The sequence below is a fragment of the Petromyzon marinus genome, chromosome 36, assembly GCF_048934315.1.
Source record: "Petromyzon marinus isolate PM22_M1 ecotype Great Lakes invasive population chromosome 36, UKy_Petmar_22M1.pri1.0, whole genome shotgun sequence".
NCBI classification, from domain to species: Eukaryota; Metazoa; Chordata; class Hyperoartia; order Petromyzontiformes; family Petromyzontidae; genus Petromyzon; species Petromyzon marinus.
Genome location: NC_133702.1, coordinates 7,691,619 through 7,706,378, shown reverse-complemented (window position 1 = coordinate 7,706,378; position 14,760 = coordinate 7,691,619). Strand labels below are relative to the sequence as shown.

General features: G+C 42.3%; 1 protein-coding gene across 3 annotated transcripts in view; it reads right to left on the bottom strand.

The window, feature by feature from the left end:
- The window catches only part of LOC116949342 (IQ motif and SEC7 domain-containing protein 1-like), a 267,850-nt gene that overhangs the window by 147,298 nt on the left and 105,792 nt on the right, over positions 1-14,760 (bottom strand). For 2 of the 3 annotated variants that reach the window (XM_032966536.2, XM_032966541.2), the window contains exon 2: positions 8,383-8,442. The exons of the other annotated variant lie outside the window; for it this stretch is intronic. In XM_032966536.2, the coding sequence (XP_032822427.2) occupies positions 8,383-8,442 (60 nt within the window). The remainder of the gene's footprint in view (positions 1-8,382; positions 8,443-14,760) is intronic. 3 annotated transcript variants of the gene reach the window in all.

Below are 14,760 nucleotides of genomic sequence, written 5' to 3'. Positions count from 1 at the left end.
GATGATGGGCTGTTTGGTAAAACAAATTACGGAATCAAAGATCACCTTATTTGATATTATTTTGTTAATCGACTATTTTTAGTCTTTGCAAGGGGTATTTGCATGGACTTGAAATCATAGAGGTCGCAAGTTGGGTTCCATCTCCCAGTGCAGCAGTTGACAAAATGGGCAAGTGTATTAAATCTCTCTTACCTCCCCTCGCCTATGACCACCCAGCAGTATAAATGGGTAGACCAGAATCAATGGGCAGGTGGAATAGTAGGCCAAGAAATCCTATAAAGCGGCATGAGCAAGCAATTTCAGCGCTGCACCTTTAACTTTAAGTCTTTGAAATTCACACACACACATATACAACTGATGTATCACACTTCAGAGCTGATGAAAAGTGTATTTTTGCACGTTAAGGTACTAGACTGCAATGTTCATACTTACGGGAATTTCGGTTTCATAACATAAATTATACTCCCTTAATTAATCATTACCTCCAAGCTTAAAATCCGGTCTCATGCGCTGGAGCAGATTAGACTTCCGGAACCTGTGTGTTCTCTTGCGTTCATTTTAGAAACATCAGAATTATCAAGGGGTCTCTGGCGCCATTGGCCACGTCCACAATGACAGCTTTTTAATTAGTCATCCAACACGAGTCGTTCACCAGGACCTGCTAACAAAGCCACCATGAAGATTAGCATTTAATTAAAACTAAAAGCCAATCAGCCCTAGAAAATGAGACACTGTCACCCACCTCAATGGGTCATTTAATAATACACGCAATTAATTGAGGGTGTATTTGGATAACTACCATCGTAAATACGTATGGATCATTTGACTTGGAATATAAGTTTGTAACAAAAAAAATATTAAATGAGGAAAGTCATTAACCCTGTGTCATCGGATAATTCGGCATAGCTTAATCTTTTTTCCCCAAGCTGCAACAAATAAGTCTTCTAGTAAATTAAGTGTTGTACGTAACAATTTGCATAGCGAGTATCATGCATTATTATTTTACTTATTGCAGATGGATGAACTTCCATTTAATAGCATCAGTCTTGTGCTTATCCAAAGTGAAATATCCCTTTATTATTTTGAATATTATTTAACAAACATACATTTACAATCAAGCTTTTTTTAAGCTTCATCTGATTAAAAAGAAAAAGTACAGTAAAACCTTTGATTGCGAGTAACTTGGTCTGCGAGTGTTTTGCAAGACGAGCAATTTCAAATAAATAAATATTAATTTGATAAACGAGCGAGGTCTTGCAATACGAGCAGCACGTATACGCCTTGTCTGCCGAGCGTCACGTGATCACAACTGATATACGAGTGCTTTGATATTCCAGTGCTTTGGATTACAAACACGTTTCCGGAACGAATTGTGCTCGCAATCCAAGGTTTTACTGTATATCAATTCTCGCAGACAGCAGACAGGTGCGCCCGATGTAAAGTAAAAACTGAACCATCAAACTTAACGTATGCATTATTTTTACTCACGTAATTAAACATGACGAGAGCTAGTTGTTCAAACGGCCCGGTTGACAAAGTTCTCCAATGCATTCCCTGTGGCCAATAATTTAGACATTCGGTTATTGATGTCTGAGTCAGCCGCCCGAAAGATTACATTTCAAACAAATTCTGCGAGGGTACGAGAGTCCGTGGGAGACACTGGCGAACGGGCAATGATCGGACCCCCGACAGATTTCTATCGCCCTTAGTGCATCGTGTCGGCTCGCAGCTCAATCCCACACGGCAGCCCACAGCAACAAAGCTCAGCCATGCATATGCATGGTGCAATGTGTCCAGGGGCAGTGGTTCCCCCCCCCCACCGCAATGTGCTTTTCTTTTCTGATGACCGTAACTACTCATCAAATAATAAGTAATAAGAATAAACCTTAGGGGCCATCCATTTAGTAGGTACGCAAAAAATCTTGACCCCTCCAACCCCCCCCCTGTAGGCACGCATACTTTTTACACCCACCCCCCGAATCCTATGGAACGGCCGATATTGAATCCACGCAGAAACGATCAAGGATTAATAATACTAACGTGTTTAGGCAAACAGATAGTCCACCACCGGCTGCATTAAAGAATTAAGTTGCGTACCTGTAAAACGTTTGTCTAGTGTCCGCTAGGTTCAAACGCCGACTGAACCCAGTCCAACAGGTGACGTATTGTAGGGATTTCGTCAACAGGCACAGTGTCAGGCTGTGGCACAGCAGCGGGATAGCCAGCAGTCAGGGGTACGGTGGCACACAAGTGACACCTCTCCCACACAGTCCCACTTCTCCCGGTAGCACTTGTCTGACAGCTGAAGACACTGAACTGCGGCTCATTTGAAGGCCAATGTAGACAAATTATTATCGGGCTTCACCCCGCCCCCCCCCCCCGTTTCCTATGCGTACGTAAATTGTCAGTAGACCCCCCATACGCAAGCGTACGCATTTGGGTTAACCCCCCCTCTCCCCTCCATCCGTACGTACGAAATGGATGGCCCGTTATATGACATTTACATTGGCGCTTGTATTCCTCAGAAACTAAAATCAATAAAAAAAGCCTTTGCATCACGTCTCATTTCAAACATTCGAAGGGCAAGCCTCAGTGGCTGCTAGCCCTGTGCGGCACAATGCGACTCCGAATAAACCTGCAAGTGGGCATCATTCCGTCAGAAGGGGGGCACGATCATGACTATTTGTAATTCCAATTGACAAATTTGCAGGTGTTTGTTTATTTTGAAAACGTGTAACATGTCACCGCCACACAATGGGCTCCTCACTGTGAAGCAGATGGCGTGTATTTTTTTACGGTTTAACAATCATGCAGCATTAACCAGGGTGGCCTACCAGCCTAGAACCGCGAACCTCTGCAACAAGCAGTGAACGAGCTAACACTGGGCCATGTCGCTACTTGCAAATGGACTTATATTATGACCAGCATTGGAAAATGTTCCGTTGTGTATAAATATGTTTGCTTATATTTACGTACGCATGAATAGACTGCATGTGTTATATGTATAGGTGCAGCCCTGTGATCCCTTCATCGCACCATTGTTTGGCAGAAGGGCATCAGCTACAGGGAGCTCCAGAGATCCCCATGTAAAGATAATTTGGGCCACTTTTCCACGCTAGTGAGATGTCTTGGATGATTTGGGAGGACCCACCTGTTATCTCACCACACACGACCTGCCGAGTGGACTAATTGTGATGAACTCATTTATGCTGCTACAAAACTCAAATAGTTTATTTTATTTTATTTCACCAGATAAAGCCCACTGAGCTATATAGCTATCTTTCAGAAGTGACCTGGCCGAAAATGATAGCTCAACGAAGTGGCTTATCATGTGGAGATTTACAGCAGCCAAATGCTCTAAACTTATGTTGATGCTAAATATGGAGGGAAATACCGGAGGACCCAGAGAAAAATCTACGCGACCACAGGGGCAACATGCAAATTCCAAATATACAGGCATCAAGGTCAGGATTGAACCCATGACCCCTGTATACCAGGCAAGGTAGTTAACATCCGGCCACTGTGCCCGTGAGTGATCACAGGCAGAGGGGATTTAGGAAACTTCCACTCTTGTTTCTACTGCCGGCGACGTTTGGATAACAAGTCCATCGTGCTAATGATGAGAATGTGACAACAGCCCTATTTGCTGTGTTAGAGTGTTCTTAATAAATACATAACCTTTGCAAAAAGAACATTTAAAAAAATGAAGCTTAAGGCATAATTTTTTTTCACTTCGGTGAGAAAGTTCACTGTATTCAATTACCCTAATGTATATTTATTTCATTGCTAATAAAAGCCTTGCTTTAGACTGGGGTATGATGCAATTGGTAATGCATAATTTACTTCTGTGATTTCATTTGTCTTCATTGTTGCTAATCCCATTGATCACTGTAATATTTGTAGAGATATAGACAGAGCTGCTTTTGTTAACGAGCAGTTAATTTAATTTCGTGACTTTATGTCTTCATGTCACTGGCAATCTCTATTATATTTAGGGTAGTATTACATTTAATTTTTGCATCACGAGTGGGTTTTAAGTTATTAACTTTCAGAGTTTCTAAAAATGCATTGATCAGGAGCCGTTAGTTTTGCTGTATCCTGTATCATGGATTCGTTCATTATTCACAATCAGCATAATTGTTTTTGTGTGTACATGTTGTAACCCACATCTCAGGCATGAGCATACAATTGATGATGACGATCATGCTTTGAAATTTAAATGCTCACAAGGTCTGCTTTGTGAGTGCTTTATTCATCACAATTTCCTGAGACGAAATAATAAACCTAACTTAGATTGTTTTAATAATATTGATACAATATAAGCACGATGAAATATTACGATGTGGTTGGAGTCCCATTTTTATTCTCCAGAAGCAAAAATGCATCAAAGTAAACTTTGAAAGCAGCATTAGCATTAAACAGACCACAAAACATACAGTGATTCCACAAAACACTGTAACTAACCTGTCCTCAATGTGTCTAAGGCTGTTTGGAAACCAATCTTATGAATAAGCTGTTATGATCATTCCATTATTTACCATGGAGGAAATGCTACAGTTGCCAATTACTTATCCAGCAATACCTATTAATTACTCAGAAAAAAAAACATATTTGTTATGTCTGAAGAGCCTTTTCTTAGGAGTGTCCTGCATTGAAATGTTTTGTTTCTGAAAGATAAACTTGAGGACCTGGACAAAATCCACTTCGCATACGAGGGAGGTCACACTCAGCACTGCCATCTCCTGGCCACACCTCTCAGCCCCACGCCTACAACACCCGGCAAGTCCTGCTAGTCGCTGCATAGCTCCCAGGATCCACATTTAAACTACTATTTTATTTATTTAACTAATAAGAGTGATTTGATTCAATGACATTCAGTTACAGTGCCCAATCACAGCAATAATAGATGCATGTGCAGCCCTTACAATTGCTTGCTTATGCAACTGTTGGTGCTACGGCCTTTACGAGGGGGGGGGGGGGGGGGTTACAGAGTCCTCCTCTAGAGCGGTGGCTCTTAACCTGGGGTGCACGCACCCCCTGGGGGTGTGAAATCCTCTTTATGGGGGTGCGTGACATGGCCAGATTTTCTTTGAAGGTAAATAATCGAAAACACAAATTAAGCATGGGCACGTAAGTACAACTACTTTATTTCAACAAATCTATGTACTGATTAACATTATAAATGTTTAACTATTGAGAACCAATAGGGGTACGAGGCTGCAGAAAAAGTTAAGAGCCATTGCTCCAGAGGGCATTTTGACCTTTGCTTCCACATTCCCCAAATATATATTCGAAAAGGCGAGATTACCCACATTTTACCACACATGACCTGCTGACAGACTAATTGTGGTGTACCCATTTATACTGCTGGGTGGACAGAGAGAAATGAAGGGGGGGGGGTGGGTTAAGAGACCTGCAATATTATCCATAATAGAGTTTTTTGGGATTAGAGTGAAGGCAATATTGTTTACGCTGCTTCATGAGGAACCCTCTGGGTTGCAATTCCAGTGTGCTGACCATTAACACCATGGCAGCATCTTCAATCATAGTGATGAGCATTTTATTTTTGACGCAACGAAGCACAATTGACGTAGCTGTAATAATCACACTTTGATGTATGACGTACAATGCGGAAGATGTTTCTATGGAAGACGGAGTTCCCGATGAGAGTGCAAGGCAATCAAGCTCGTCGCTTTGTAGGCAAGCTCCAGCAGACCAGCGGAATACAATTTTCAGACCGCTCGTCGGCTCAAAAAATAGTTTTAAAATATACATGTCTATATTTCGAACCACTAGATGACGTTTGCAGAACAAATCCATGGAAAAAAAAACATAGCATAGAAAATATTGGATTGCATTCGCAGTTATCTAGAATGATAAGAAGAGAGTGATTGTGTGGCAGCCATCGGAGGGAACACGATGGTATCAGACGCTCGGAGGATTGTTAGTTACATCACGGGACTATGAGACATGGTAATTATGGCTTGAGAAGGCCTTCATCCAGCAGTGGATAGATTCCTTTTGATGATGAGTTTTCATGATCAATAAATCTATAGAATACCCTATGCATTTAATTGTTCATCTTTGATTAAATATAGGTTGGTGAGAGGGTACCATATATTTTTTTTACAAATACTATTATTTTTTTCATAATTCTCACGTTAAAACAGATTCGTTCAACTGCGGGAGCAGCTTAGACTTCAGATTCATGGTGTTAGAAATCGCTTGTTTTAATTTCAGAATTAAAATTTTTTCAGAATTTATATTCATCCTGAAAAAAAATCCAGGATATATTTGTATTTTGCCAGATTCTTTATTTGCCCACCTGGGATTAATTTGAACCTGGAAAATAAATCTATACTATCACTGGGTTCTATGGAGAGTTGGCTGCGCTTCTTGGTTAAGATTGTGGTGACAGTGAGAAAGCCGTCTGATACTTTCTTTAAAAGTGTAAAGCTTGTTTTACCAGTGGCACACCACAGGAAGGGGAGTAGAGTCAACGATATAATATAGATGTTGGGGATGAGAGGGGAGGGAAGAGAGGGAGAGGAGAAGGGAAAGGAGCCAACAGAAGTTGGCTGGATGCATAGTTTGTTTTCACAAGAGGTTGAGAGAATGGGGGACTCGGAATGGGGGTGGCCACGCACGAATCACCTTTTTTTACAGGAGACTTGGACTGATTGAGATATGTAGATCGTCTCCTGCAGCTTAAAATATTGAGAATTGCATCTTCGAATGGCTACAGAATAGGGTTTACTTATGAAGTAACGTCATGTACCCAATATTGCATCTAAAGTGCTTACATTATTTCTGCATCCATTAGCAACAGCGTATTAAATCAAGCTTTTTGCTATCGTTCAGAAAAGCCACCATATAAAAATGTTTTGAAGTATATTATCAAAAACATTACCTTTTTTTCAGGTTGGCTTCCGATCCAATACATGCTTCAACGTGTACAATTTGGAAGTATATAATTTACAAATTGGTAGAAACCTCCTCCACTGTAGTGACTTGTAAAGGCAAAGGTGCAAACCCTGACGTTGTTTGGCAGATGGGCCTCCACTAAAGGGAGCTCTGGAGAGCCCCTTGAGGCTTTCGATGATATTTTAACACCAGTGAGACATGCTGGAAGAGGTGAAATTACCCACGTTTTACCCCGCCGCATAGGAGCTGCCGATCGACTGTGGTTGTACCCCGTTTATACTGCTGGGCGGATAGAGGTGAGGAGATCGAAAAAAAAACAAGCAATGGCCCAATGTTTAAACTGCCATGCCGAGAGATATAAAATGTTATTTTACACAGCAAATGTGAGAATTTCCACACACGGCCCATAGTTTGTCTTCTAATCAGGTGTGCATATGGTAGCAGTTTATTTAATTGCTCATGCAAGGTCTGTGGTTAAGGCAGATAAGAATAAAAAAACTACATCATGTAATGTGTGTCCTATTTGAACGGACATTGCCTGAAACATTACATATTTTTTGTTACTTTTAAGGTAGTATTACTGACGAACGTGTTTATTTTTTAAAGATATTATTTGAAAATACACTGTACGTGTGGAGCAGTTGGCAGCACTCAATGTACCGCTCCATCATCCCGGCGACCTGAGTTTAATTCCCGGTCTCGGTGAACATCTTATGAAGTCGCACTCATTATGCACAATATGCTTGCCACAAATGCATAAACCATCACGCACACTCCGGGTCATCCTCGCAGCGGCTTTTGGCTAGCCATCCAACAAAGACGGTCACTGCATCGCGCGCTTTCAGATGCAGTTCCGCGGCCGTCTGGAACGCTCTTCCTTTCGACATTAGGAAGCCACAAAAGTGCTATGCACTTTTAAATGATCTAGAAAAATAAATTATTTAAAACTGCTTTTTGTGTTTAATTTGTTGTCCTTCCCCCGCACGTCCGATTAGCATGGTTGGCTATGTACGGAGTGAAAGAAGTTCAACATACAGACATACATCGATATCGATTGATATGTGAACCAATCTGCATTCACCAACATGCTGAAGTATGGTTAAACAGCACTCATAACTGACACAGCACTCAGGAGTGGATTGACATTCAAACCGTGTTCGTGTTGTGAATAACTGTGACCATCAACCAACAGCTTTAAAGGGCATATTTCTTTTACGTATATTAAAACGCTCTCAGCTATATTGTTCCATATTATGAAAGATGTAGCAAATGCACGCATGAAAATAAGTGACCATATATTTGTATGGGAGCTACATACATAATTTCATTTCTGTGGATTTCCTATTCGGTCTCTTACTGTCACATCCTGTTCATCGGAATGTGCTGATGTTTGTTAGCATCGCCTTGACGGCCCTAATGAGTCATTTTTTTAGAGTGATGTACTGGAATTGAAGAGACCTTGGAGGTAGAGCACAGACCCCTGTAGATATCATGACAGCTTCCACTTGGTCCTCGGCACTAAAACAAGAGGGACAGATGGTGTCCATTAATTTCGTTTAAAATTAATGATCGCATGTGAAGATTCATTTCACAAAACTGTCTGCTATAGCACCAGACAGGACAATTTAAGTGAAATAACATCACCCGCCATTTCTGGTATCGATTAAAGTAACAACGTGGGAATTCACATATTGAGCCCTCAGTTTTTGACCAATCAATGTGCAAGGAATTTTGCAAGACCCTTTATATATATAAAAAAAACCACGGATATTTTTGATACATTCCTCACTGGCGTTCGTGACTTTCAATTCTAACGCTCCAATTAATTGGTCGTTTATGCGACATTACATTATCATTGGGTGACAAGGCAGCAGCAGCAGCAGCAAGGGCACTCTGCCCTTTGTAGTCGGTGCGCTTACCATGCCTGGCGTCGTGCCGATGACCTCGAAAAGATTAAGCGCAAGCTCTGTGCTCTCCTCTATTTCGAACGTGAGGGTCACGGTAAAAGTCCCTTTTTGATGCACTCTCAGCAGCAACGGACGCCTTGAACTGACTGCGACGTTGCCGCGCGCGAGAAAAATGCGAGCGAGCTTCTTAATTAACAACGGCACATTTCAGGACAGTTGTACCGCCGTTTTCCAGTGGAAAAATGAACATCGGGGGCAGTTCCAATTTGTTTGCGCAATAAAACATCTCATTGGGAGCGACGACTGCGTAAATTAGCGAGCGCGCTAAACCTCCAGAAGAAGCCTCATGAATCAAATAATGTTTCTTGCAGGCAAATCCACAGCAGCGAACGTGATATTCCCCGTACTAATAGACGAGGCATTGCTTTTAAATTTTGATTGAAAGCTTTCGTGACTGCAGGGATTCATATTCTTGGTTCTTTCGGTAAAGTCACGTAGAAGGGAAACAATAAAATAAAAAATATAGGTGTGCCACCTGATGATGATTGCTTGTGTTGCAGTCGAAACGTCGTGAGAATTTTATTGTTTTATATTTTTATTATTTTATTGCTTCCCTTGTACGTGACTTTACCGAAATAACCAAGAATATGAGGCATTGCTTGTTTTGATCGAAACAGTTGGATCTCAACCACGAGATCTAATCCCCAGCTAGGCTCAACTTAGTCAATCACCTCTTTGGTGAAGGTGAAAGTGCAGCCCTCCCAAGTGCTGGGATCGTGTCACTCTCTGGAAAAAGCGTCACCACTAGAGGGAGCTCTAGGGATCTCACTGTATTGGGTAACACTGTGTAGGAACCTCCTGGTTACACCAGCCCACAGGGGATTATTGTGTCCGTCCGTCGTGCTTCCAAAAATGGGAGGGGTGGGGCATTGTGGAGAGGGGAGGGTGGGGAGGGGCTGGGTGGGGAGGGGAGGGTGGGGAGGGGCTGGGTGGGGAGAGGAAGGTGGGGAGGGGCTGGGTGGGGAAGGTGGGGAGGGGCTGGGTGGGGAGGGTGGGGCTGGGTGGGGGGTGGGAGGGGTAGGGCTGGGTGGGGAGGGGCTGGTCACCCCGTGGTGCCCTTATAAAACTCAACGTTTAACCTACTCACGCCGGCTTGTGCCCGCCCTCATAGTCGGGAATATTTGCGGAATACACCACGTGGTGCCGCCGTTGACCCTGGCCATTGACCGAGCAACCCAACGCTCCTACCAGCTCCCTCCGCAGGAATGTGTTTTTGGTCAATTCTTCTGCACTCACCAGGCACGCTACTGGTGAGTGCCAGTCAGTGAATGTCCTTGATCGAAACTCGATTCTGTCATAGGAATGTGGAATATCAGCTATTTTCTCAGAACCACCGGTGCAAATGACCAGAGTTCAATGCTTGAGCATGGAAAATATGCAGGGTGCTTCAGAAAATGTTAACACTTATATGGGAATATCGTTTTTAATGGAAAAATAAACGGAAAATACTCCACTGTAACGTGATAACAAATTTATGTTAATAGCTTCAAAAAGTCAAATAATCTCCACTTGTTCACCATCATTGTCAACGCATGCCTGGATGGTCTCCAGAGCCTGGAGGCCCATTTCTCGTGGTGTTATTGCAAATTCTCGAAAGTGTTAACATTTTTTTTGAAGCACATCGTATATTCTGACGATAGTGCATGCATAAGAGCAGATAACAAATTGAAAAAAAAAACGTGTCGTGTTATTGTTTCCTTGTAGCATTTAGCTAGACACAACATACAAAGGGGTTGCTGAATCATTCATAGATTGGTCATCGTGGCCCTACGTCTGTGGATGGTAGTACACCTCCCTACACCTCCGATTAGAATGGTTGGCTACCTACGGTGCGAAAAAAGTTCGACATGCATACGCCATTGCAACCAGTAGGAACATGCCATGGTATACCTACAGCAGAGCTGTCACAGTGGTGCTATGGTTAAAACTGAATTCCTCCGCAACAAGTCAAATATTCCGATTCTCATTCTGAACGCACTGGACCTGCCGTCGCTTCGATTGCATCTCTCGGCCGCGGCATGTTGAGCCCATGGTGCAATTCTATCAAAGCACCCCGCGCGCCTCTGTCCACCCAGCAGTGTGATTGAACGCATCACGGCGAGTCGTGTGTGGTGAAAGAGGTGGGGGTAAGACGTGGGTGAGCCCACCTCTTCCAACACATTTGGTCAACATGGGAAGAGAGTCGGTCGAATACCCCTTGCACGAGTGGAAAGCCCCTTTCCGCCGACAGTGGCTGTTATCGAGCAATTCCAGGGCCGCACCTTTTCCCTGTTTTCCTACAGCCATCTCCAAGCATCCGCACTGTTGCGTTCCCAGTTGTTGTGCTTTTGCACGTGACAAAACCTATAGGCAATTAACACGTGGGTCCAAGAAACAACTAACACGTGGTTTCAAGAAACAATGAACACGTGGTTTCAAGAAACCTTTAACAGGTGGTTTCAAAAAGCAAAAAGTGTATTCATTAACGTTTTCCATGAGATAAAACCGTTTGTTGTGAGGAAGTCAAGGTATGACCTTTTTCAAACAGCAAAGGATGGCACATTTAGGTGAATAGTTCAACACTGTCACCCACCCCTTCCCCCCTTCCACAATGGCTTCATGTATTCCGTGCTTCAAAGCATCTGCCCTGGGTGCAGCACTTAAACTGGCCAATATCTAATACCTGCTATGCTTGGGGAAAAATGTGGCCAATATGCTCAACAGACTGTGACCGGCTCTTCTTATGCTGTAAAGTCATTGTGCATGGCGGACACGTTTCTTTTCCACACGGTGCGAATGGCAATTTTTCTACAATGGGTTAAAACGTAATTTTCGAGCAAGCGCATCACTCGAAGATAAAGTACATACACTGCATACCATTTTTGTTTATATAGAAATATTTACAGTATTTAGTTCATACTTTAATCAGCGTCGCAGACTATACAGCATTCCTCCGATTTAAACACTCGAAAGCAGTTAAGCATATAAAACTCCTTGAACATTTTACGAATTATTTTTAGGTGGCCTCAATACCACAATAGTGCACAGTTGTCTAGCTCATTAGTCGTGCAAAGAGTGCCTTGGCATGTTAAACATCCACAAAGAGATGGAACAGAAAGCATAATATCCTCTCCGATGCAGAGAGCAGTTTGTGATACTGTCTTTCACACGCCACCCAGGGGCAAGATTACACTATGTAACACGATTTTTGTTCCTGTACTTCTACCGAAAGACCCCCAAAAATATGAATTCCTGCAGTCACAAAAGCTTTAAGTCAAGATAAATGCATTTGTTACACAGTGTTATTAATGGTGTGGATTATTAACTTTGCTTTTGTGTCCTGTTCACAAAAGCAAAATTTGTGGGGGGAATAATATCCATTTTCTGTACCTGTGAGGCATAAGCAATTAGAAAATAACACTTACTACCCAGAACAAAAAATTGTTACACTATGCCGGATCTGTGCCGGAAACGGCGATGGCAACCGCGCACACGTGCAGCATTCCAGCACTTCAAAGTGTGCCGCGGCTTCGGTGACTTCCAAACTGCAGCGATGCTAAATGTGGCACATTAACGTCACCCAGCGGATACACCAATCTCACTATAGTCTCTACGATGCGTCGTTAATAAAGCCAGAAGCATTGCCTACACCATGCCATACAGTTAAAGCGAATTGGAAAACAATAATAAAGAAATACAATTCCAAATATATATTGATTGTGCCTCTTTGATGCTTCACAACTTGCTACCGCAAGCGGTTAAGAGTGGCTCAAACAGTTCCGTTGCCAATTCAAAATTGCTGAAACCGGCAACTCGCAGGAAAAGAAGCTCATTTTGGCCGCCACTGTAAGCGCAATGCATTTAACGAGGCCAGGACACTGTCAGCCCGCTGGCAGAGGTCTTCGTTAACATACAAGACACGCGGGGAGATGTGGACATTTCACCGGTGCTCGTTAATGAATTATATTGAAAAAATATGAGCAACCAGCAATCAAAAGCATGCATATTTTATTGCGCATTTCAAACCAATAATGAATAAACATTATCTTGGGTGCAGAATTGCCGGATCTCGGCAGGCGATCTGACCCACGGCAATGCTTTCTTTTTAAGGAAAAGAAGAGGGCCAACAGAATAAATGATGGCACGAATGAAGTAAAACAATAATGATAATTCCTTAGCATTATTTGCTAAGTAAATCATGTTCCTTAAAGGCGTACATGTCAGAGTCTTAATATGAACGTGCGTCTTTACTAATGAGTGGAGAATATATTATTCTCAGCGAAAGAAAATATTTTTTTATGTACGCAGGATCATGTTTGCGAGTCATGTTTTAAAAGCCCCAGGAGAATGCGATGCCATGCAAATTAATAATTTGTTGCTTTAATAAAACTGTGAACACTTACGTGTTTTCACGTTTTAATTGGAAAAGTTTTCTTCTTCTTTTTGTTTGAGATGATGTCGTCGACGAGATTGACCGCAATGCTAGTTCTCAAGAAAATGAATGGCGTTCCCTCTTTTTATGAAAATCCTTGTGGTTGAACAACGATCGGCCTTTCAAATGAGGGGGATTGCTTTGCATTAAAAAAAGATGCATTACCTTTCATACTGCATGGGCTCTGTTTAATTCACACTGGTTGACATTCAATTTCTGTTTGGTTGTAATTTGCAATTTTATTTAACTCCCTGGAGGAGGGGGGGCATGGCTGTATTGATCTTTTCACATTTCTGTTCATCCTCGCCCTAGCACGGCTTGGCTTAACCAAAATTCCAGCAATTGTTCACGAAAGACTTCGAGGTCATCCTGACCCATTTCCAGATTAAATAAAACCCCACTTAGGTTATACTTACATGCGCTCAATGCTCATTCGCCCATTATTTTCAACAACAGTGCACCGTCCACATGAATGCATTTTCGTCTATTTTTTTTGATGGACAAACAACCCACCTGGGCGGTCAGGCAAATTGTGTTTTTTTTGCCTCAACCAACCACTGGCAGCAAATCTATCAACAACATAATGGAATAGAAATGTGCCCTTTTTGTGACATTGAAACATCGACGCATACAAAACCGCTCCTTTTATCTAGGTTTAGGCTTCTTATGGATGATAAAAAAAAGTTTGGTATAAATCGATGGCCAAGTCTATTTCAGCACCAGGACCTTTGATATAACAACTTATTCCAACACTTCATGAACGTCATCACGTCAATGTACAACAGATACTTCTAATTATTTCGCATATTTATGCATTTAGAAGCTTGGATCTCTTTCAGGGTGATGCTCAGCCTTTGGAATCAAAAGGCGAGAGGCATTTTATTTTCAATTAGTCAGGCAAAGGGAATCATATCAAACAAAATACCATTTAATAATTTCGTGGTTGTGCTCTGCAGCTCTCCGACGTTTGCTCATTTCTATTGCCTGTTGTTTGGCACGATGTCCGACGTTTCACTCCATGTACTGGCAGCTTCTTCAGGAATGCACTATTACCACCGACTTTTTTGGGATAAGCAACTCGACATGATGATCGCACAGTCTTTGCGTGATAAAGAACAATAACGTTGCTGAAGAAGCTCCCCTCAAGTGGAGTAAAACGCCGGGCATCATGCCAAACAATTTGGAGTAGAATTCAAAAACACATCGGGGAGGTCACGAATGTGTTTTCTATTTGTACTGTAATTGGATGTTATCCATAAAATAAGAACACATTTACTAAATAAAAAAGCTCTCTTGCACTCTTATTCAAGTGTTGGCGAATGCAGAACACATAAGGTGTGGTGGATAGCAGAGACTTGTGAAGCCCTCAAAACTGCTGATGGGTGAGAGAACCCATCCATGTGAGCCTCTGTGTATGTCCGTATGTCTCTATGCCTGTATGTATGCATGTACTTTTTT